Genomic DNA, 25,129 nt, shown 5'->3' on the forward strand with positions numbered 1-25,129 from the left:
CACACTTTTGTTCTCAGCTAAAATGCTGCTTACTCTGGGAAGCCTTCTCTGATGCACGATCTGGGATGGGTCAGACACCTTTATGCCTCTAGGTACCATAACATTTATTTTGCAACACTTGATTGGAATTAAGTGGTTTGTTTGGGTAACTGATCTCCTTTTTGAGATTGAAAGCACCACAGAGGTGGGGAGCAAGTCAGTGACAAAGGCCTGCACAATGCATGACCCAGAGTGGGAATAATAAACAGTTTTGAATGACAAGTGAATGAATGAATGGAGGCCAAGTCTCACCGTTGAAGATGGTTGAGCTCCCAGATATCGGGCAGTGTCAGGAGCCTTAGGACACTTGCTCCATCTCCAGGGCCTGGAGCAGGGTGGGCAAGTAAGGCCCTGGCCTTGGGTGCAAAATTGAGGGGCACCAACCCAGAAATCAAGATCAAATATTCTAAATTAATTCAGTGTCTTTTAAAAAAAAATTAACACAAAACCTCCACGATGAACAAAACATCAAAACTTTACATAAAGACAGGATCTCACTCCGCACTTGCATACTTTACCTCACCTGCTTACCTTAATCTCAGCCCTGCACTTTTCCTTGTTTAAGAATTTTGATACATTATGTATCACGGATTTAAAAAGCTAATCTTGATTTTTTTAAATTACATTAAAATACTATTTATTTGATGACTGATTTTTTTGGTGCTTTCTCCATCAATTTCGCTTCTGAGGCCAGGTCTTATTGTGGAGTTCTTTTATTCTCAAAAACTGTAAATTCTATTTGCATTGCTGGCCTCAACCCTCACAGCCCCATCCCAACTCCAAACTACTTTTGAACTTGAGCCGCATCAGGTCACATAGTTTTCAATGCTTCCCTCTATTTAAAATTTGCACCCATAACAATACAGGAAGTGCTTCTGCTCTTTCGCCCCTTGTGTGTGTGTGTATGTTGGTCGCTTTAGTCATGTCTGACCCTTTGTGACCCCATGGACTATAGACCACCAGGCTACTCTGTCCATGAGATTCTCCAGGCAAGAACACTGGAGTGGGTTGCCATTGCCTTCTCCAACTTCAGCCCTTCGGGTTGGAAAACGGATAGGTCTAGGTTGATGGCTTAAAAGGGGTGGGGTAAAGAGGGAAATTTTTGAAGAATTGAAGTATAGTTGATATATAATATTATATAAGTTAAGGTGTACAATATAGTGATTCACAATTTTTAAAGGTTACATTCCATCTATAGTTGTAAAATACTGGCTATGTTGGGGCTTCCCTGGTGGCTCAGAAAGTAAAGAATCTGCCTACAATGTGGGAGACCTGGGTTCGATCCCTGGCTTGGAAAGATCCACTGGAGGAGGGCATGGCAACCCACTCCAGTGTTCTTTCCTGGAGAATCCCATGGACAGAGGAGCCTGGCAGGTTACAGTCCATGGGATCTCAAAGAGTCGGACACGACTGAGTGACTAAGCACACAGCACTGGCTATATTCCCTATGTTGTACAATATATTCTTGTAGCTTATTTATTTTATCCATAATGGTTTTTACCTCTTTATCCCCTATACCTCTACTGCCCCTCACCTATTTCATCTCCCCACTGGGACTATTATTATTCTCTATATCTGTGTGTATATCTGTATTCTCTATCTCCTCCTTTTTTGTTATATTCACTAGCTTGTTGTATTTTTTAGGTTCTACACCTAAGTGATATCATATAGTATTTGTCTTTCTCTATGTGACTTATAAGGAGGGGGATTTTGATTCAGAAAATATGATGGTCCCTCAGATGGTGAAGGAGGAATTACTGATCTCGAGGGAACCCGCCTTGCCTTGGCCCCATGGTGAGGATAGGAACCAAAACCCCCTTTCAGCCTCTGTCTGGGCTGGAGAGACAGGAGCGGGCTCCGGGGTTGGGCAGAGAGGGGTACTGGGTAGAGAGGGGCACTGGGTAAACTCCCTCCCCCTCCCCACGCCAGGCCTCTTACTTGGGGTGCCTGATGGGGACTTCCAGCACCAACTCTGGAGGGATCTGGAAGAGCTCCGGGTCGTTGCCGTTAGCCTGGAGCAGGAGCGGCAGGACATCAAAGCGGCTTCGTGGGGGTTTCCAGCCCTGCTGTATGCAGATCTGCAAGCCAAGCCACCAGGTCAAACCACTGAGCCCCAGGCCCTCCAGAGGCAACAGCGGTGAGGGGAGGGGCAGAGGTCCCAGGGCCCGCCCCCCAGCGGCCCCTTCCTCTGGAGGCTCCAGGCCAGGCCACCTCCTTCATGAAGTTCTCCCTGACATCATCCCGTAACTAGTACAACTTCCCGTTCTTCCACGGGATGGAAGACAAACCCGTCCTCCGGCCCCTCACTTGGTGATGTTTTCCGGGCCTTCCCTGCCTTCTGGGAACTCCCAGAGCAAGGATTGAACTGACACTTGCATTGGAAGTATTTGCACTCAGTGCCCTGAGTGCAAAGACATGAAGAAAATCTACCAAATTGGATGAGGGCAGATCTCTCAGAATGACCACAGAAAAATGCACCTGTTAAAGCAGCTATCCATCGAAAATATAAAGCCAGCCATGCAAGTAATTTAAAATTTTCTAGCAGACACATTTTAAAACGTATTAAAAAGACACCCCAAAACCCTAAAGCAAAACCAGGCAAAGATAAATTTAAATAATATATTCATTTGAAATTGTTTTAATTTCAATAATATTTAATTAGTTATTAATTATAGCATGATATTGATTATATAAATAGTAGTAGTAATTTATTAACACTATACTAAAACATTAATATAAAATATGAATAATATAACCACATGTTAAAATAGTATTATCAATATTATATTATTAATATTTATATAAAATATTAATGATATATAAATATTATATGATATTGATAGCATATATAACTATAAACTATAATATTAGTATTCTAATAGGGGCAGTGGTGAAGAACCCACCTGCCAATGCAGGAGACAAAGACTCAGACACGACTGAATGACTGAGCAGGTGCAGAAGTGTGCAAGCGCACACGCGCGTGCGTGTGCGCGCGCACACACACACACACACACACACACGTGGTGTGGTTCAGTCACTAAGTTGTATCTGACTCTTCTGTGACCTCATGGACCGTAGTCCACCATTCTCCTCTGTCCATGGGATTTCCCAGCTAAGAATACTGAAGTGCTTTGCCATTTTGTTTTCTGGGGGATCTTCCCAACCCAGGAATAGAACCCATGGTTCCTGCGTTGGCAGACAGATTCTTTACCTCTGAGCCACCAGGGAAACCTTATTAACAGTATATTTGGCACTAAAATTAGATATGAAAATATTAATTCAATAAAATACATATAATTAAAACACCATTAACTGATTAATGATAAATAATATATTTAAAGATATTTAACATAAAATTAACTATATGTGTTAATACAATAAATGCATTTATTAATAAATAGAAATAAATTAGTCCCATATTACCCACAACATTATTTTTCATATTTTTCAGGTAATCAAGATACAAATTACTAATGAGATCGTTCCACTCTTTTTTTGTTCTCCATCTTGCAGACTGTGTGCCTTACACTTAGGGCACATTTCCATCTGGACTCACAGCATTTCATGTGGTCACTGGCTAGGTGCGGCCAGTGGCTGCCATGCTGGGGCTTTCGAAAGTTACAGTTATGTGGTAGTGTTTGGGGTGATTCCCTCTGCTGGGCTGGTGGACAGAGGAAGCACAGAAGTGTAGGTTTGGGAGAGCATGTGGTATCAGTGAGGTTCCTGGAGACAGAAGGAGAGGAAGAGGCTGTGGCATGTCTGTCCTGGCCGCCACAAGGACAGGGTGAGCCAAGTATACAGTTAGAGCTCAGCCAGGTGGAGCAGAGAGTCTGGCCGAGGCTAAATGGCGCAGGTGTGGCTCCTGGTCGCCCTGCTCACAACCCCCTTCCCAGGATAATAGCATTTTAACAAGAAAAGCTCCCTGCAAATGAAGTTGGCAGCCAAGAGGATGGGGGGCAGCTCCCTCATGGGGAAGGTACTGGGGTGAGGCATGAGGGTGGTTTGAGGAAAGAACAAGGATGAAGCAGAATGGTGGCTGAGTGGGTGACAAGTAAAAGGGGGTACCAGGCCTGTATGCCTGAGGTGCTCCAGGAGTGGGGTCAGCCTATGATACCTCCTGTGGGCGCAGGTGTTGGAAGCTTCCAGGCCGTACCTGTGCTACCTGTGTACACCACCACCTGGAAGGAACCTGGATGGGGAGAAGGTGGTGTTCGTGTTCCCAGGGGCTTGTATGAACTGACTTGGGCTGCCAGCAAGAGTGGGGTGTTGGAGAGTCAAGTTCATCCGGAGAGGGGTTGGGAGGGTGGGCAGCAATGCTGTACAGAGACATGAATGAAAGGATGAAGGGGACGAGGCTGACATATACCTCACTCAGAAAAGAGGGCTGGGACTCTGCACTCCCAAGGCAGGAGGCTCGAGTTCAATCCCTGGTCAGGGAACTAGATCCTACATGCCGCAACTAACAGTTTGCATGCCACAGCTTAAGAGTCCACGTCGACTAAAAGACCCCACATGCAGCAACGAAGACCTGGTGCAGCCAAATAAAGAAGTATTTTTTAAAAAAGAAAAGATGATGCTAGATATGACTTCCACATATTAGTTCCCCTCCTCCCAGGGGAAGGCAGGAGATTTGGCTTGTACTTCTGGCTTTCCCTTTGCTAGTGCAGGAGCCTTGGATAATGCATTTGGCCAGCCTGAGTGGGACTCAGTCTACTCATCTGTGAAATGGGACAACAGTTCCCATCATGAGGTCTGGGTGACATAATGACATGAAAACGACCAGCTGTAACAGAACCAGCTGGACTGGAGGCAGGCAGACACAGCAGGAGGTCTGGAGGTGAGTAATCTGCCTACTATCTCTCTGATGATGTTAAACAAGAAAAGTCTGTGGATAAAGAGAGTTTGGGGGATGAGAGTCTGTGTGGGGGAGGGGTGGGGGCACGTACCTCCGTGAACTCCACGTTGGCTGGATCCCCCAGGATGGAGCCATCGGGTTGCTTGTAGCCAGCGTAGCGGATGAGTTGAGAGTTCCAAACACGGAAGTCGTGCTTGCCGTCGGTCCTCTGGGGAAATATGGTGATTGCAGATCTGTGGTGGAGAGAGGGGGACATTTGGCATCGGGGCTGGGCTTGCACTTTGGAGAAAGACTAAAAGAAGAGCTGCTCAGGTCCATGGTGCACAAGGCTCAGGGTGGATCCCCATCTGCTCTGAGGCCCCCAGGGCCCATGGAGCAGTTGTTGGAAGGGGTGGGACTTTGTTCTGTCCCTCCACTGACCACTAGGTGAGGAAGGGGGGAGGAAGGGATGCCCTGGGCCAGCTCACAGAAGGAAACAGAATGCTTCTCCAACTGGAGTCTTTTGAACAATCTTGACTTGGGCCATTTTTCCAGAAAGTTCTTTTGCAGCAGGTAATCCTCAGGGGGAGAAAAAATCATCAGACTCTGTTTCCTGTTAAGAACTTACCACTGATTCCCAGTTTCAGTCTTTCTTTTACCACCATCATTATTGCCCCAGTTGCTCACCCCCTCTACAGATTTATGATTAATAGGAGATCAACTTTCATTTGTACTGATATTTATTGACTTAAAAAAAGTGAAGACTGCCCCTGGCCTCACTCACCCAAACAGGCAACTGTGAGACCCTGTATTATTATTAAACTGTAGAAAGATGTTGTTGCCTGCAGAAGGCAGCTCACTGGAGCCCTGCCCTCTTTTTGTTAAAAGGGAGACCAGCAGTCTGGAGAGATGTTAATGATGCCTTATTCTTTTTGGCACCATCAGAAAGACTGAAAAATATGGAAAGGAGAGTAACTTTTTCACAAAGTGATTCAGTGTAGGGATTTCCCTGGTGGTCCAGTGGTTAAGATTCCATGCGCCCAAAGCAGGGGGCCTGGATTCAATCCCTGGTCAGAGAACTAGATTCCACATGCCACAACTAAGAGCCAGTGCGGCCAAAAAAAAAAAAAAAAAGAGTGGTTCAGTGTTATCTCCTGTCAGGAGCTCTTGTTACTTGGATTCATCAGTTCCATCCATGGACCAAACCCAAGGCTATGGAAGCCACATCCTGGCTTATGTCAACATGGGGGTGACATCGTAGGTCCAACTCCATGCTCACAGATCTGCTCCCATTCATATCTTGCCCTGGAGCCCTACTCCTGCTGCCTGCCTTGGTTGGAGTCCGTTTCTGCTGTCATGTACCTGATTTCAAGGCCCAACTCAAATCTGCCTTCTTCACACAGCATCACCTGTCTTATCTGGTTCCTAGGGCCTCCTTTGTAAGCACATTTAGGTCTTGCTGTCTGCCCAAGATCGTATGTCATTTAATTCTGCAGGGAGTGGTGTGTCACACCTTGGGGTGAATCTGGAATCCAGGCTGCAGGTGAAGTCACAAAGAGCCAAAGACGCTCTTAAGAATCTCTTGGCAAGGGTGCCATATTGGAGACGAACACAGACTGAGTCAAATTGTCAGCATTTCCCTCCAGTGTTAAAACACATGGCTGTTTGGCTGAGCAGCAGATAACACATGTTTGTGTTTGTTTACATATATTTTAAAAGTATGTTTAGAAACTTCAGAATCACACGCAGTGGGATGGGATGCTTACTCTGTGCAAGAATGAGCCCAGAGGAAGACACGGGACAGCTTTACACCTCCCATCTCCCAAGTCTCCTGAGCTTGTCACAAAACGGCAAGTCAAATGCCCGTCCTGTTTAAATTTCATCTCTCCCCTTCCCTTCCTCCCGCTTGCCTACCTTCCTCTCTTATTTTAGATTATTTCTATATATGGCATACATCCTCTTATGGCCTCTCATTGTGTCCAGATGTGTAGTTTAAAACTTGTTAAAAAAAAAAAAGAATCAGCTGAATATTTCATCAATAGAAGATCTCATTTAGACCTCCACCAAAAGAAAATTGAAAAAAGTAAAGTGCACTGCTTGGCCTCTGGTGACCCCTGTCCCAAATCACTCCATCACAGCATCATTTGAAAACTTTCAAAATAACTCACAAGCTCCTTGAGGCCAAGACCTTGGCTAGGCCATACTTTGATGCTTAGGATATGCAGTTGAGAGGGGTTCTTTGTTGTTCTCTGAGGGGCAAGGTCTTTTTGGGAAAATTTCTGAATACTAATTTCCTCAGCAGGCCTTAAATGACAGGCTCTTTTCCCACTGGTGGGCTCAGGTGGCAAACACAATTTCCTTCTCAAGGAAGAGACATGCCCAAGAAAAGCCATGCTTAATGCCAATAAGCCACTTCATGGATGAGCTCAGCATAGCCCAAGGGCTTGTGGGAATATCTTTGCAGTGGTCCTGTGCAGCCCCAAGGTGAGGCTGGTCCTCAGCTGCTGGGAACAGATGCAGGGGCAGGACTGAGGGAGTACGATTAACAAGTGTCACCGACTGTCTGCGGGGCCTCAGCTGTTCCTTCTCAGCTGCTCTTCTCCCAGCTGAGACTTGCCAGTGTGGAAGCCACCAGCTCACATCAGCGCCTGTCTGCTTTGGCCTGCACCCTGCAGCTTTGTTCTTGGTGGGAGGTAACAGAAGTCCCAGATGTGGCTCAGCTTGGTGAAACCAGAAATGGTGATCCCCACGGCAAAGGGAAAAGACATTGCGTTTGAAACCCAGGGGACCTCGGGGTGGCTCTAGGCAAAAGAGCAGGTGCTGGTGAAAGCGGGTCACCACCAGCAAGGGGGTTTTCCTCTTCCTGGGAATCTGAAACATCTCATCCTGCTTCCTCTAGAGGCTGATGTTAAACTGTGGGATGAATGTGACTGTGGTTGCTATACTTCTGCAAACCACAGGGGAGTCTGTGTCTCTCGGGAGAGAAGGCACGTGGAGGTCAGAATGAGGAGGCCAGGCCACCTCTCCCCATGTGGCACTGGCCCCGAGGAAAGAGGGGGAGCATTTCCATGGCAGGGGAGCCAACTCCAGACTCAAGGGTCAACACCGTGGGGATGTCAGTTTCCCTTTCCCCAAGCTGGTTGGCTCACCTGAGGTTCCCTTTGTTGGTGGCATACTTGATGTGGTTACAGATGTAGTTGAACATCCCGTGAGCAGTGGTACAGTCTCGGGCATCAAACACCTGTAAGGGGTACATTGTGGGAACGACTGCCTCCTCTTTCCCCATTCAGCCCTGCCCAGGGCAGCCCTCTCATTGGAGAAGCACCCAGAGCCCACCCCAGTTGCTGCCCCATTGGGGTAGTGAGCATTTCATTACTGAGCCTCCACCCTGTGTTTTATAGTATCTTTTTATAATCTAATAACCATGGGCTAATCAAACCAGGAAAAAATCCCCTAAAAGCAGGCATGGGGTGTAAGTGAACGTGGGAAAGGAATACTGAGCAGAGGAGTGACTTGTAATGGACTGCCTGTATCTCCTGTGAGGTTGCTAGGGATTAGGGACTTTGTCACTTTGCCAACAAAGGTCCGTATACTCAAAGCTATGGCTTTTCCAGTAGTCATGTATGGGTGTGAGAGTTGAACCATAAGAAGGCTGAGGGCTGAAGAATCAGTGCTTTGAAATTGTGGTGCTGGAGAAGACTCTTGAGAGTCCCTTGGATAGCAAGGAGATCAAACCAGTCAATCCTAAAAGAAATCAACCTTGAATATTCATTGGAAAGACTGATGCTGAAGCTGAAGCTTCAGAACTTTGGCTGCCTGATGAGAACAGATGACTCATTGGAAAAGACCCTGATGCTGGGAAAGATTGAGGGCAAGAGGAGAAGAGGACAACAGAGGATGAGATGGTTGGATGGCATCATTGACTCAACGGACGTGAGTTTGAGCAAACTCCGGGAGGTAATGAAAGACGGGGAAGCCTGACGTGCTGCAGTCCGTAGAGTCACAGAGTCATACAAGACTTAGTGACTGAACAACACAACAGGGACTTAAAAATAAAACAAACAAAAATCAGACAAACTCCCCCTGAGACTGATAACTAATCTATTTCCAACTTACAAATATTCCCCAAGGGAAAAAAGTCATACCAGGAGATGCAGAATCTAATGCTTTCAGGGAGTAAGCAAATAACGTAAATAAGGAATGAGAGTAGGTATAAGACAAAAGGGACGAATGGGGTCTGTGGTAACCTGGAGAGTATAAGCCTTACCTAGAGACGTCAAATTCAGGTTTTAAAAAAGATTGCTTTGGCTGAATAAAACATGACTACAAGCCAGATTTGGTCAAGATCTGAGAATCTGGGACCCCATGATGACCACTTGATAGCTCCCATGGTCACCAAGGGCCCTCGGTAGAAGCTGACCTCTTTTAAAGCTCATTTCCCCCACACCAGCCCCCACCAAAGGGGTCTTCACAATATCTGAGCCTGACTGCCCACCTGCAGCTTGGACCACTGGATCCTGCCAACGCAGCGGGAGGCGTTCCGCCAGGCGTGCTTGGCCCCGTAGATGAGCTCTGTGTCCTTGAGCTGGTAGGTGCTGGTGGTTTCAATCTCTTTGTTCACCTCTTCCAGCCTCTCCATGTGGGCTTTGGAGCCGAACCTGAGGGAAGAGGGAAGGGACATGGGAGCATTACTTTCTCTCCTCAATTAGAGGTTGGTGGAAGGAGTGAGCTATTACAGGAGGCCAGAAGCCACGGAGAGTCTGAATTGATATCTGGACACGATAGTTTGTGCATAAAGCAAACGTTGGCAAATTCAAATGCCTCCACAGGTCCGAACATGGGACTGAACTGGCTGGGTGGGGACTGTGGCAAGCAGGCCAGCCCAAGACTAGTCCACAGAAGGCAGTCTCAACTCTGTTCCAGACCGCTGCTGTCTGACCGGGGGCCGGTACTGCCAGGTCTTCTTTCAAGAGAAACTGGGAATCTGATTTTTAAAGGGAACTCTTCCCATTTCTAAACAAAATTTTAAATTTGTTTTTAATTAAATTCACTTTGAGAAAGTTAAAAAAATTCTTATGAAAAGTTGCAGGCTGAAAAAAGGTATAGAAAATAATATAATGAACATTGGAATCCCAAGCCTGAGAAATCATTAATAAACAAGAAAATATTTTATAATTCCTTGGGGACTACTCCTTACCATAGCTCACTTTCTTTCCAGAAGTGGCTGCTATTTTGAATGTGGCATTTAGCATTCTTTTGCTCTTGTCTAGATTTTTGACACTTGTGCATTGGGTTGACCAAAAAGTTTGTTCAGGTTTTCTGATGTTATGGGAAAATGAATGAACTTTCTGGCCAGCCCAATATATATCCCCCTAAATCATGTATAGTATTATTTTTTATGAATGGTGCTGTCCTAAATCTATCTTCTATAATAGATACACTGTATCTATTGAGTAGGATATATCTATCTTTTCTTCCCTTTGTTCAAAGTTATTTGTGAGCTTCATTTCCATGAACACACAGAGCTTTCACTTGCTCATTTTCATAGCTGTATAATATTCCATTACAGAAACTGCAACAGTTCACTTACACATTCTCCTAACAATGCAGTTGAGGTCATTTCCAGCTGGTTGCTTAATTTCATTTTTTCCTATAATAACTATGCTTCAGTGAACATTCTTATGCTGACCTTCTTGTGAACAAGTGTGAGAGTTTCTTGAGGGAATATACCCAGGTGTGAAATTGCTTGAAGAGTTTCAGAGTTAAGAGACACTCTTTAGGCTAAACAAAAACATTTCTAGGGGCCAGATCTGGCCCTTGTACATGATCAGGCTCAATTTTCCACCTTTGTGCACGGCGGGCAGAGGTGCTATGCTCAGTCTTGGTTCAACTGAGCAGAGTTGGACCTGAAGTCTTCGTACCCAGTACTGGGGCTCCCCAGTGTAGACATGAACTTGCCTTTTAATTGATGAGTAGTACTGATCAATGAACTCTTTGGCAAGAGGAAAGAGCTGTTCTTTTGTGCGGACGTCTTCAGGCTTTCGTATTTGCTGAGAAGGGAGCATGACAGACCCCATGCAGATGTGCTCAGTGCATCCTGTTCCCTGGAAGGAAAAGAGGTTTGGGCTGTTACTTAGCTTCACCCAAGTGTGGCATGTGTAGGGCTGAGGACTTGGCTCTGACATTCGTGGTAGAGTTTCCCTGGCCTTTAATTCCCAAAGTGAATTTCTCACATACCAGCTTCCAGTCACTGTTGTACCTGGTGATTAGCCCAGGTGAGGAAAAGATAACCAGCATTTTAGTGTGTGTTAGTCACTGAGTTGTGTCCAACTCTTTGCGACCCCATGGACTGTAGTCCGTCAGGCTCCTCTGTCCATGGGATTCTCCACAGGCAAGAATACTGGAGTGGGTTGCCATTTCTTCTCCAGGGTATCTTCCTGACTCAGGTCTATCAAACCCAGGTCTCCTGCATTTCAGACAGACTCTTTCCCATCTGAGTCACATCTGAGTTAGGGGAAGCCCTAACCAGCTTTTTAAGGTTCTGTAATTATTTGCTCTACTCAATGAGGTGGGGTGAGGAGAGGGGCTTTATGACTGTCATTCTCTGGGAATCAGAACCATTGATGTTGAATCTCCCAATATTTAAAAAAAAAATTTTTTTTTTTGGCTGCACCATGCGGCATGTAAGATCTCATAGTTGCCAACCAGGGATCAAACCCATCTCCCTTACATTGGAAGCATAGAGTCATAACCACTGGGCCATCAGGGGAGACCCCTCCCAACTATTTTTTGACCCCATTTTGATCAAGAAGGACTAATAGAGTGATTACAATAGCTCTTTTGAACAGGTCTACGGGATGTTGATTGCAGAAAATAGCCCCAATTCTTTCCCTCCGTCTATTCATGCCCTTTACTATGTAACTTTACAGCAATTCTCATCAAGAGGAGAAGCCTGCTCCCTCTCCTTTTGGATCTGAGCTGGTCTGGGCCAACAGAAAATGGCAGAGGTGACATTGTGCCCATTCTGATTCTAGGCCTCAAGACATCTTACATGTTTCTGCTCATTCTCTCAGGACCCTGCATCCAGTGTATGGAGGAGACCAAGCTACCTTACTGGAGGCTGAGAGGCCCCATGGAACAGAGCTGACTTATCCCAGCCAAGGCCCTCCTAGCTCAGCCTGCCCAGAGCTGACCCCTCAGGATAATCGCAGAAGCATGAGATCAGCAGAAGCATGAGAACCACCCTGCCAATCTGTAGGTCTTGGAAAATAATAGTAGTAGTTGCTTTAGGTCACTAATTTTGGGGTGGTTTGTTACACTGTGATAGCTAACTGATACAACATTCCTCCAAGTGTTAGTTGCTTAGTCATGCCCGACTCTTTGCGACCCCATGGACTACAGCCCACTAGGTTCCTCTGTCCATGGGATTTTCCAGGCAAGAATACTGGAGTGGGTTGCCATTTCCTTCTCCAGGAGATCTTCCCAACCCAGGGATAGAACCTGGGTCTCCTGCACTGGAGGCAGATTCTTTACTGACTGAGCTATGAGGGAAGCCCACTTTCTACAATATAAAGAAACTGATTGATTGATTGACTTTAAAATACATAAAAATTTAGAGGACAGTTTGATAACTAAGAAGGGTTTGTTCAAAACTCCATCAGTGGTTGGATTGTGAGATGTAAAAAGAATGTACTTAGGAGCAGCAATCCCCTTTTGGATACAGGGGACAGAAATAACTAGTATTTGCACAGGTAAGTATCCACCAGTGGTTCTCAAACGGGGGTGGATTTCCCACCCAGGGGGCATCTAGTAATATCTGGAGACAGATTTGGTGGTCACAACCGGCATCTGGTGGGCACAGGTCAGGGGTGATGCTCAACATTCCACGATGCACAGGATGGTCCCCACAACGAGAATTATCCTGTCCCATGCGTGGATATTGCTGGGGTTGAGAAAAGCCTGGTCTCTCGCCGTGCTGGGATACTCACCAACGTGCTCTTGAGGTGGAGGGTGTCAGAGAGAACCACATCAGTCTCCCAGTTCTTGACCTTGAGGAAGCGAGGGCACTTGGAGGGGCTGCCATTCTTCGTGGGAGACTGTTTTCCCGAGGCAGGAGGCTGGAGGAGAGAATGAAGATGGCATATTAGGCACTGGAAGATTGTCTCCACTGGGGTGGGAAGAGGTGATGTTCTTCCTGGACTCTGCCCCTAGTCACCATCTGTCTGTGACTCTCTGGGGTGGACAAGTGCAAGGTGACTGTCCCTCTACTTATACAGAAGGAGGTGCCATGGAAGAAGGTCTCAGGATCTGTCCTGGGGAGAGGGGTCAGGAGCTCAAAAGCTGGTCTCTCTGGCCTCTCGTACAGGGTCTGGCACAGAGCTGGGACTCAATGAATGCTTGTTGAATGAATAAGTGACTGAAAGAACTATGGTAACAGCCCTCAGGGCTGAGGAATCAAACCTGAGGTTGGGTCAAGTTACTTGGATTTCTGGGCCGTCCTGCCATAGTCCAAACTCACCATTTTAGGCAAATACTGGGAAAACAAGAAGTCTAAGTGAGAAAGGTTTGAAGCATAGCATTCTCAGTCATGTCTGACTCTTTGTGACCCCATGGCCTGTCCCGCCAGACTCCTCTGTCCATGGGATTCTCCAGGCAAGCATACTGGAGTAGGTAGCCATTCCCTTCTCCAGGGGATCTTTCTGACCCAGGGATTGAACTCTGATTGCCTGCATTGGCAGGTGAATTCTTTACCACTGCACCACCTGGAAAGCCCTGGAAGCATAGAATATCTTCCTCCAATTTCAGGTTTCTGTTTTTCAAAAAGGCCAAGCATGTCCCTGCCTCAGGGCCTTTGCACATACTATCCTCGCCATCTTGCACATCGTCAGTCCCCCATTTGTCTTCACCTCTGTAAGCAAACTGCCCAGTAGGTGAGAGGGGAGAGGCCTGGCTGACACATGTTGCCCATCCATTTTAAGCCTCACTGATAAGGATCACCTTCTGTTCTTAGGTGATTCTGAGTGGGTGTCTACCAGCCTGGAGAGAGGTGTGCTTGTGCATTAGACAGGCATCAGCAGTTCTAAGGGAGAGGCATCAGGTATACCCTGATGCAACAGCTGAGCAAGGGAGGGGACGGGATGAAACAGTGTTGAGTGACACTCATGTCAAAGAGTAGTGCAGTGGGCAGTGACCTAGAGCCAGGGTATTCACACATTCAAACTGTATTTCTTGAGCATCTACTATGTGCTAGGCACTGCTAGGTGCCGGGGACACCAAGGTGAACAAGGCAGTCAGGATCCTTGTTCTTCTGGAGCACTGTTTTTGGAGAAGTAGAGATAAATATTAAGTAAACTAATACATGGATGATATAATTTACGGAGGTAATAAGAATATAATATATAGAGAAGTAATGGTGACAAAGTGGAGTGGGCAAAGGCCCTGAGCTAGGGATGAGCTTGTAAGTTTAAAGGACCAGCAAGGAGGCCAGTGTGGCTGGGGTGTTTGAGTGTGAATGAATACAAAGGAGATGAAGTCAGAAAGGGGGCAGGATCCACATCTCATCAGCATGGAGGTGCTCAGGCTGGTGAGAGAGCTATGAATTAGGACTGAATTGGGTTAAGTCTGGGACAGAAATCACAGAGAACCCTGAAGGACAACTACTGAAAACTAGCATCCACTGAACACTCGCTATGTGCCAAGCAACAACCTTATCATCCCCATTTTACAGATGAGGAAACTGAGGCACAGAGAAGTTAACTAAGTTGAACAAGATTGTAGAACTAATAAACTGGAGCCAGGAGTCAAATCCTGGCAGTCTGGCTTTCAAACCATGCCCTCCACTGTTTGACCACTCTGCCTCTTGGCCATCATGTACAATTCACTCATTCACTCATTCATTCATTCATTCACCCAGCACAGGTTTACTGAGTATCTCCTATGTTCCAGGCAAGTCAGTAAGGGCAAGGGCTATAGTAACAAACACAACAGACATGATCTGTGCCCTCATGGAATTTATGTAGCCCAATGGGGATGATGATTAAATGAACTATTATAGTTGAATGAAATGAGTATCATAACATGGGATGTTGGCAGTGTGCAGGGGACTGTGAAGCACACAGAAGGGGCATCTGACCAGGGTCATTTGACTTCTAAGTCAAGGCCTGTTAATCAGGTAAAGAAGAGGGAGCGGAGTCTTGCTGGTAGAGAAGTGAGAGGCATAGCCACCTTTCTGCAAGTGGAGCTGTATGCTAAAGCATCTGTGCCACCATGTTGGATTTTGGGGAACGGGAGGCAAGTGGCAGCATGCCACCATTGAAGACTCCCAGCACAGAGCAGGGAGCGAGAACAGAGAACAAAAGGAAGGTCCTGTGACTCATGATCCTCCAGGCCTGGTTGTCCCCAGTGGCTCCCATCTCAGCACCAGGTACCAACATCCACCCACCACCTGTGCACGCCACAGGAAGGAACTGTCCTGAACATCATCTTCTTTATCCCCCACACCCAGACCACCCCTGACTGCCATCCATTTAGCCTTCTCAATGGCTCCAGAATCCTCATTCTCTCCATCTACTGTGTAGCCCTCTATCCAAGCTCCCACCATCTTTCATCTGGGTGATTGCAACAGCCTCCTAAATGTTAGCCACTCCTCATCATTGTTGGTGTCATTATTCTACTCTAGTACAACTTGCAGTCTTATTACAACTGTGCTTGTGTGCTAAGCCACTTCAGTCGTGTCCAATTCTTTGCAGCCCCCATGGACTATAGCCCACAAGACTCCTCTGTCCATGGGGATTCTCCAGGCCAGAATACTGGAGTGGGTTGCCATGCCCTCCTCCAGGGCATCTTCCCGACCCAGGGATTGAACCCACGTCTCTTACGTCTCCTGCATTGGCAGGTGGGTTCTTTATCGCTAGCGCCACCTGGGAAGCCCTGTTACGACTACTACTCCTTTAATTGTTACTACTGCACTATCACCCTGGGAGCAGGAGAAGGATTTGAATGAATTCTTCCCTCCATTCCCTATCTGCCCTTCTATCCCACTAAACTCTTAAGTTCTTTTACTTATGTCCCCACATGAAGCCATGTACAGACGACTCTACTTCCTTTGAAGGCCTGTCTAGACATCCTGAACTTCTTTATTTAGGATTCTATTTCTACTCCCGTCTCTCCCAGCAGATGTCCAGGTGATGGAGGTCGCCTCTAGGTGGGCCTTTGTGGTGACAAATTCCTCTGATCATGCCGGCAATCTGCATCCCTAGGAAAATAAAATCCTACCTTGTCCATATGGGAGGCACTGTAGCCATCCTTCCTAAATACTGGGCATCCATTAGCCAGTAAAGAAACTCTCTCTTGACACCCCAGAGTTTGAGGAGCAGCTGCAGTCCCAGAGTGGGGATAACAGACGTGGTGTTGGCATTTGGGGTCAGGCCCAGGGCCCGTGGGGGTGACAGAGGGGCAGAAGGCAGGGGTGGGGGGACCCTGACAAGGTGGGAGGAAGCCAGAAGTCTTCACAGGCAGGATGGATGGAGCGAGATACAGGCAATCAAAGAGGCCATCTGTTGAGGGTCCAGATGTGCGAGGGGTGGTCATTACGAGACAACTAACTGGGGGCTCAGGCATGGGCCATGCCACTCTCCGCCCTAGGCTGTGAAGGGCACACTTGAAACCAGGCATTAGGAGGCCTCTGGCAGGGCTGCTGTACTTGGGTTTTGATGTTTTAATTAGCCAGCAGTAATATTAGATGACTCAGGAGGGGACAAACGGGGAGATTAATATAGCAGTCGGGGGCCTGGCGTGGGGGATGCAAATGACTTTTCTGAGTGGGGACTGAAGTGCTTGGTCTAAAAACTCAGGATAGTGGCACTCGTGGGTTGTTAGGCTGGCGACACGGCACAAGCGGGCTTGGTAACAGAGTGTGTTCTTCCCTAGATTTGTGTTCAGGGTAGACAATGGAAACTTTTCAGGTGGTGGGAGACACTGACTCGACTTCAGTGGGTTCAACAGGAGGAATCCTCGGTGCTTGCTTCTAAATTTGCAAAGTAGGCTCTGAGCTCCTGGGAGTTTCAAAGGCTTTGTCAACACCTCTTCACTCTGGGAGTCTTTAGAGAGGTCCTGAGGAAATGGAAGGAAATGATCTTGCAGCCCAAGAGGAGATAGCAGGTGAGGTGTTGTCAGCCTTGGGCTCTGAGCCAGGAATTCAGCTTGTAGGATCGCTGGCAACTTGATTTCCACACCCCCTCCATGCCTCCCTTCTTTCTCTCTTTCAGCAAATACACAATGAGTACCTACCGCGTGCTATGGACTTGTGTTCTAGGCTCTACCGCGATCCCCACTCTCTTGGCAGCAGCATCTTACAGCGGCATGCTCTGAAGCAGGGGTTTGCAGACGGCGGCCCATGGGCCACATCTGGTCTACCCTCTCTTTTGGTATAGCCCATGGGCTAAGAATGGTTTTCCCATTTTAAACTTGTTGAATAAAACAGTCAAAAGAAGGATAATGCTCCACGACATGTGAAAGTTATATGATGCTTGAATTTCCGCGTCTGTAAATAGAGTTTTATTGACACCCAGCTACCGTCATTTGGTTCCATGTTGTCTATGGCTGCTTTTGAGATACAGCGGCAGGAGTGGGGGTAGTTGAGATGAAGATTCAGATGGAATGGCCCACAAAGTCACATATATTTCCTATTGCCTCCTTTCCAGGAAAACTTTGCAGACTTCTGATCAAAAGGATTGAATTCCAGTGGCTGAAAGCTAACCTATCTTACTTAAGTCTCCATTAACTTAAACATTAGTTATCTGTTTTATATATGTGAAAGTGAAAGTGTTAGTTACTCAGTGGTGTCTGACTCTTTGCAACCCCATGGACAGAGGAGACTGGCAGGCTACAGTCCATGGGATTTTCCAGGCAAGAATACTGGAGTGGGCTGCCATTCCCTTCTCCAAGGAATCTTTCCGACTCAGGGATCAAACCTGCATCTCTTATGTCTCCTGTATTGGCAGGCGGGTTCTTTACCAGTAGTATATATATGTCAATCCCAATCTCCCAATTCCTCCCACCCCTTTTTCCGCTTGGTATCCAAACATTTGTTCTTTACATCTGTGTCTCTATTTCTGCTTTGCAAATGAGATCATCTCTATAATTTTCTAGATTCCACATATATGTGTTAATATACGATATTTGTTTTTTCCTTTCTGACTTACTTCACTTTGTATGACAGTCTTTAGCTAGGTCCATTCACATCTCTACAAGTGACCCAATTTCATTCCTTTTTATGGCTGAGTAATATTCCATTGTGTGTGTGTGTGTGTGTGTGTGTGTGTGTATGTGTGTATCATATGTTCTTTATACATATATCTTTATAGATGTTTGTATATAGATACCACTTTTTGCTGACACATCATTCACTTTGCTCTATCTCCAGTGCCAAGCCGGAGAAGGCAATGGCACCCCACTCTAGTACTCCTGCCTGGAAAATCCCATGGACGGAGGAACCTGATAGGCTGCAGTCCATGGGGTCGCTGAGTCGGACACGACTGAGCAACTTCACTTTCACTTTTCACTTTCATGTATTGGAGAAGGAAATGGCACCCCACTCCAGTGTTCTTGCCTGGAGAATCCCAGGGATGGGGGAGCCTGGTGGGCTGCTGTCTACGGGGTCTCACAGAGTTGGACACGACTGAAGTGACTTAGCAGCAGCAGCAGCAGTGCCAAGCACACACTACCTGTTCAACAAACATTTGAGGTCTGCTATGGACTGAACTGTATCCTCTCAAATTCATATGTTGAAGCTCCAACTCCCATTGTGACATATTTGGAGATAGGGCTTTTAGAAGGTAATTATGGTTAAATGAGGTCACAAGGGTGGGCCCCTAGTCTTACAGGATTAGTGGTCTTATATGAATAGGAAGAGACATCCATTTCTCTGAGTGCACAGGCTGTTTAAGGACACAGTGAAGGTGGCTGTCTGCAAGCCAGGAAGAGAGCCCTCACCAAATGTGACCACTTTGGTACCCTGACTTTGGATCTCTACCCTCCATAACTGTGAGAAATAATTTTCTATTGTTTAAGCTGCTGGGTCTGTGGTCTATTATTGTGGCAGCCTGAGCTATTTAATATAAGACCTAAATGTATTTCTAAATTGTGAAGTCCCTTAAATGTTAAGCTGAAAGCTTTGACCTTGAATGAGTAGACAGTGAGAACCCCTGAAGCTGCCTGGTGAAGAGGGTGGCCTTATCAAAGCCATTTTAGGAAATACATGAGTGCAAGGACTGTAGGAGGGAGAGGGTGAAGGCTGAGAGACCCAGGAGGGAGCTGCTGCACCAGGGCAGTTGAGAGGCCAGGAGAGGGGAAAACACAGCAGCAGCAGCAGATGACAGGAAGGGAGGAGATGGGAGTTGGGGTGTCAGGAGCAGGACAAGAGCTCTGTGGCTTGAGAGGATGGGAGAGAAAAGAACAAGTCAACACTGACGCAGAGGTTTTCCATCTGGGTAAGTGGGAGGATGTGAGACTTTTAGCAGAAGTTGGGAAGTGAGGAGCTAAGGTGAGGGGAATGTGGAGGGAGGATTTAAGGCTGGAAGATATACACTAGACATCAGAATCTTGGTGGTCTAAAAAAAGAGAGCAGGCACCCCATCCTTCAATCGCGGGCAGGAGGGTCACAATGAAATCAGGACAAGAGCTTGACAGAAGGGAAGAAGGGAGGTACCTGTGCACCACCGAACATCTTAGGATGTCCCTCCAATTCATATCTTGATGTCCTAACCCCCAGAATCTCCAAATGTGACCTTATTTGGAGTCTTTAAAGAAGCAATTAAGTTAAAATGAGGTCGTTAAAGTGGCCCTAATCCAATATGACTTGTGTCCTTACAAAAAGGGGGGAATTAGGAGACAGACGTGTACACCAGGAGAACGCCACATGAACATGAAGACCATCATCTACGAGCCAAGGAGAGGAGCCTGGAGCAGAACCTTTGCTCACAGCCCTCAGAAGGAACGAACTCTGTAGCCACTTTGATCTCAGACTTTTGGGTTTCCAGACTCAGACAATAAATTCTGATTGTTGAAGCCACACAGTTTATGGTGCTTCCTCTAGAAAACAGCTCGAAGAGATGAATCCAGGAGCTGAGGCCCAAACCTGTTCAAAGCGAGCCAGTTCTTATTTCTTTCACTGTTGGTACCAGTGCCAGCTCCTCCCTCTGAGGCCTGCAGCAACTTGCCCTGCTTGGCTTGCTGTAAAATGAGGGCAGCACGTTGGGGCTGAGCTGGGCAGCGGGCCATCCACACCAGGGGCCAGATGCCACACACCATGCCACAGCCCCTTCGCTGCAGCTCCAGGCAGTGCTGCTCCAATCTGTGGGTACCACCTTTTAGAGCAGCAAGCGTAATTATTAGGAGCTGCGGCAGCTCAGGTTCTAGAACAACAGGCCTGCAAACCAGCAGGTATGCACCCATCCATGCAATTAAAAAATTGCTACTTATAAAACTTAACCAACAGTGTTAAGTACACTGGAGTATAATTTCCTTGTAGTGTATTCAAAGCATGATTTCTAAAGTGATTCATTCTTTATAATAACTCCACAGAAGCTTGAAATTGCTTATTCTTCACCCCTCTTCTCTTTCCCCCCTATTCAATGGTCCATGTTCTCTATGGAGGATGGTTACAGAAGGGAGTGCTTGGGAGTCAGACTCATCATGGTCTGGGTTCACAGACAAGAGCCTCTGGAGATGAGGATTTTTGTTTGTTTGTTTTAGCCATCCTGTGGCATGCAGGATCTTAGTTCCTCAACCAGGGAGTGAACTCATGCCCCTAACAATAGAAGCACTGGGTCTTAACCACTGGATCCAAGGGGTCTTTAAGTTAGATTGTTGATGCTTTCTCCAAATGAGGTGATGCTTACAGTCATGATGACCTCATGAGAGAATTCGATTATTAGACAACTTTAAACCTGATCCCATTACCAGATCAGAATGTATATGTGCACTATGAATTAATTTTGAGGAATCCTGTGAGTATCTCGGGGCCCATCCCTCTTATATTGCATTGTACTATGTGTGTTTATTAAAAGCATTAAACTGCTAAATGTAAATATTTAAAATGCATGGCAGAAATAGAGACAGAGATGTAGAGAACAAACTTATGGATACCACGGGGGGCGGAAGGAGTGGGATAAATTAGGGGATTGGGATTGATGTATATACACTACTATGTACAGCACATATAATTAATGAGACCCTACTGTGTAAACCCTATTCAATGCTCTGCGGTGACCTAAATGGGCAGGAAATTAAAAAAAGAGGGGATGCATGTATACATAGAGCTTTGTAGTACAGCAGAAACTAACACAGCATTGTAAGGCAACTCTACCCCCAAAAAAATTTTTTTTAATTAAAAAAAATGCACAACAAGCTTTGTGATTAATGTTTCGGACTTTTTACCTTTTAAAACATCCTGGGACCCTCAGAAAATAGAAGTGGGTTGTGGCTCTGTGGGGCTCTGAGAGTCTCTGTGTGAAGGGAGTTTTGATGACTGATAACCATTTGTAAAGAGAAGAAGAAAAAAATGGTTTTGATCAAGGGGAAGAATCTGAATATGGTTTGAAGCCATAAATGAGCATCCAGAGTGCTATCACTGATTCACGAACCAGAATGCCATTGTCCTTCTCGGACAACACTCAGACAGCCTGCGTTGAATATGCACGCTCAGTCACTCAGTCGTGTCCAACTCTGCGACCCCATGGACTGTAGCCCACCAGACTCCTCGTCCATGGCATTTCCCAGGCAAGAACACTGGAGTGGGTTGCCATTCCTTCTCCACAGGACCTTTCAGACCCAGGGATGGAACCTGGGTCTCCTGCATCTCCTGCATTGGCAGGCGGATTCTTTACCACTGTGCCATCTGGGAAGCCCCTGCATTGAATATGCCCACTGTTAAAATAAACAGTTAGCAAAATATGTGGAAATTCCAGCAGGGCTGAACCCAAACACCCGTCAATTCAGGCCCTACTTCCTGGTTCCACCCTGCCTCTGACGGAAACAGGTGGAAGGACATGGAAGGCTGGTCCCCTGACTAAATGACCTGCAACGACCCTGGAGGTCACTGGGTAGGTGATGGTCCAGGTGGAGGGATGTGAAACATCAGCAAGACTGGGATTCTGCCACTGGGAACTGAGGGACTCTGTTCAATATAAATTCCTGGAAAGCATCCTTTGTGCCTGTTTGAGGGTGCTCCAGGAACCCTCAAACAGGTGGAGGAAGGGGTGGAACATGCTTTGTGGAAAATTTGACCTGAATGTCTCACTTCAGCCATGAGCCAGATCAAGGCCAAGGATACCTGGCCAGATACAGTTGGGGGCAGAAAAGTGCTTAGTCGCAGCTTCTAGTAGGGATTGGGACACTTTCTCACAGAGAGAAATGAAGTTCAAAATAGAGGAGGTTTCTCAAGTACTTAGAGACAGGCTTACGGCAGGGAGCAGTGAGCAGGCGCCCCCAAGGAGGCAACGTAAATGCAGCCGACGAAATCTGCTGGAGCCAGGCAGGGGGCACTCTGCGTGGAATGTCTGCGCATGATCCTACAGAACCCTAAATATCATGGTGTGCCAACTACCGTGTATGTGGCTATGTCTGGAGCTTGTCTAGGGAGCGGGAGTTTCTGGACACTGAGACAAATATGTCTCAGTTCTGAACTAATGTCTAGGTTCTGAACTCGAGGGCTGTGATTTCAATTTCATTTTGAGTGACATTTATTAAATGCCTATTGTGTGCCTCCTCTAGGCTAGGCCACTGTGTACCCACCAGTTCGTGGACTCCTCCTGGTAACCCATTTTTCAGATGAGGAAATGGAGGCTCTGAGATGTAAAGTGACTGTCCCTAAATTAACAACTGACAGGCCACAGAGCTGTGCATGGGCTCCAGGCCCTCGAAGTTCCCATTTTTTTTCCCCATCCAGGTCTTTACTGCTTCCCTCCTCTGCATATTCCTAGAGTCTGGCCCCGGAAGATAAAGACCAGATGCTACATTGATCTGAATGATTGACAAGGATGATGATGTCGCCATAAAGGGAAAGAGGTGTGCCTTTGCCACCAAGACTCAGCGGGTGGTCACCTTCCCTTTCTAGGCCATAAGGGTGTCACCTGCAAAATGGGGCAGTGCTTCTTGCCCTATCAGCCTCACAGGAGCAATATAACCATTAGCAACACTCCTTTACCTAAATACACAGTATGATGCCTAGATCAGCAATATGATAATCAGCTAAACAACGACAATAACAATAATGAACTTTTTGGGGAAGCACTTATTTTGCGCAAGGCCTTGTAGAGTTGAGAGTGGGCTGTAGAGCTCTATGGCCTGGGTTCAAGTCCCATCTTGCCCACTTACTAGTCAAGTGACCTGCCTCAAGCTATTAAACTCTCTGGGCCTCAGTTTATTCATCTGTAAAATGGGAGCAGTAACAGTACTCCATTGGGTTGGGTTGGAGATTAAATGAGATTGTGGATCTAAACTGCTTGGCACAATGTCTGCCATCGCTTAACACATATTATTTCTTATCATGAACAGCAGATGCAATTGTTTCGTATGGTATCTTCTTCCTCACAACTCCACGAGCCTATTATCCACTATGAGCTTCAGTGTGGATGCTAATCAGCTGTTTGACCAAGGTCACCAGGAGGAGAAGACCAAGCCTGGGTTGACCCCTGAGCTGAGATCGTGACCCCAGTGCTGTGGGTGAGAACAGGGATTAGAACGGCCGCACCCTCACAAGGTGGTATTGTTGTCAGCGTTATTGTTATTTTTATCCTGACATCATTAGCGTGCAGTGAGTCAGGGCTGACTTAGAAAGCTTCCCTGAAGCATGCTGGGTTGTCGCTGAGAAGCAGAGGGTTGGAATGGTTTGCCTTCATCCAGACACAGCCTGGAGGGGTCTGGCTGCCTGCTTTCGGTCTTCAGCAAAGCCAGCAGCACTGGCCACTTGGGATGCTTGCTCCTGAAGAGAGGGGCCCTGGACACCTCTGACCCTCTGAAGACTGGGAACCCATAAGCACTCCCCTTTATGCCTTATAGTTTGGAGCTCTGCAGAGAGGCTAGTGGAGGAGGCTGATACTTCCCTGGAAGGAGGGAAAAGCTTCTCAACAGATTTTGACATTTTGAAAGGCAACAAGCCCTATGTCCCCAGGGGTGAGGAAATGCCAGGTTGCTGATGAGGTGGTGGGGATGGGGTGGGCAGGGAGATTTCAAAATGAAAATCATCTCTCTGACTATCTGGCTGCCTTTGTCAGCAAGAGGCTGGAGAGAGGGGCAATGGGCTAAGTAAGAAAGAAGAACCCAAATGGAAATGCCACTTCCCCCAGACCCAAGACCCCTTACACTCACTAAGGGTTGGATGGATACTTAATTTGTATCTGAAAATAGACATTCTACCTCCAAGCATGACACAGTTCCACTCCTACAGTTCCACTCCTTAGGAAAGCAAATCAGGCATGCAAGAGAAATAGGTGCTTAATAGGAAAGGAAGCAGAGAAGGGCTTGAGTCAAATCCTAAGGTTTTGTGGGAAGAATGAACAAATAGCACCTTCTTACTAATCTAGGGGAACATTTCCACTTAGGAGGGTTATTATGTATGGGGCTTTTAGAATGGTGTCAAAACTCAAAGTATCTCAGGTGGAATTAGCACCAAAGACAACCTCAGCAATCAAATAATAATCCTCAGTAAGAAAAAGAAACATAGTTTGTCAGCCCTCGCGGTTTCTTTGAAAACTATAATGCTTTCCCCAACTTTCTTCTAGGCAAACTCCTACATGATCTTCAAAACCCAGATCAAAATGTCACCTCTTCTGGTAAATCTTTTCTTATACCTGCTGAGGTATTTATGGCCTCATAGTGTCTTGTGCCCCTCCCTATCTTAGGATTAACTGCTCTGTCCATGTGTGTATCTCCCCACACTCATCCGTGAAGGTCTTGAGGGCAGGGAGGGCAAAGTTTGCTAGCCTATGCTTCTACCCCAGAGGTGTGTACGTGGCAGTATTGAGTGACTATCTATTTGTGCAATGGGTGAATGGATTCATTCTACCCACCAGTGCAGGCCAGATATAATTTGTCAGGGGATGTTAAAGATAAGCATCACCAAGTCATTCACACACTATGTTCTAGTGACCAGGAATTTGAGTCTCACTGGCTCTACCCACTGCTGACCCAAGCTATCAGCAAGAGAGATGACCACTAGATATAGACGCGCATCCCAGATTTCTGAGGCTAACTTAA

At 46.6% G+C, this 25,129-nt stretch overlaps 1 protein-coding gene across 1 annotated transcript in view; it reads right to left on the bottom strand.

The window, feature by feature from the left end:
- NOS1 (nitric oxide synthase 1) overlaps positions 1–25,129 on the bottom strand; it is a 197,042-nt gene that overhangs the window by 53,894 nt on the left and 118,019 nt on the right. The window contains 6 exon segments of the mRNA XM_043901783.1: positions 1,978–2,117; positions 4,986–5,127; positions 8,023–8,114; positions 9,369–9,531; positions 10,832–10,977; positions 12,862–12,990. Coding sequence (XP_043757718.1) covers positions 1,978–2,117; positions 4,986–5,127; positions 8,023–8,114; positions 9,369–9,531; positions 10,832–10,977; positions 12,862–12,990 — 812 coding nt within the window.

This window comes from Cervus elaphus, chromosome 5, assembly GCF_910594005.1.
Source record: "Cervus elaphus chromosome 5, mCerEla1.1, whole genome shotgun sequence".
Lineage (NCBI taxonomy): Eukaryota > Metazoa > Chordata > Mammalia > Artiodactyla > Cervidae > Cervus > Cervus elaphus.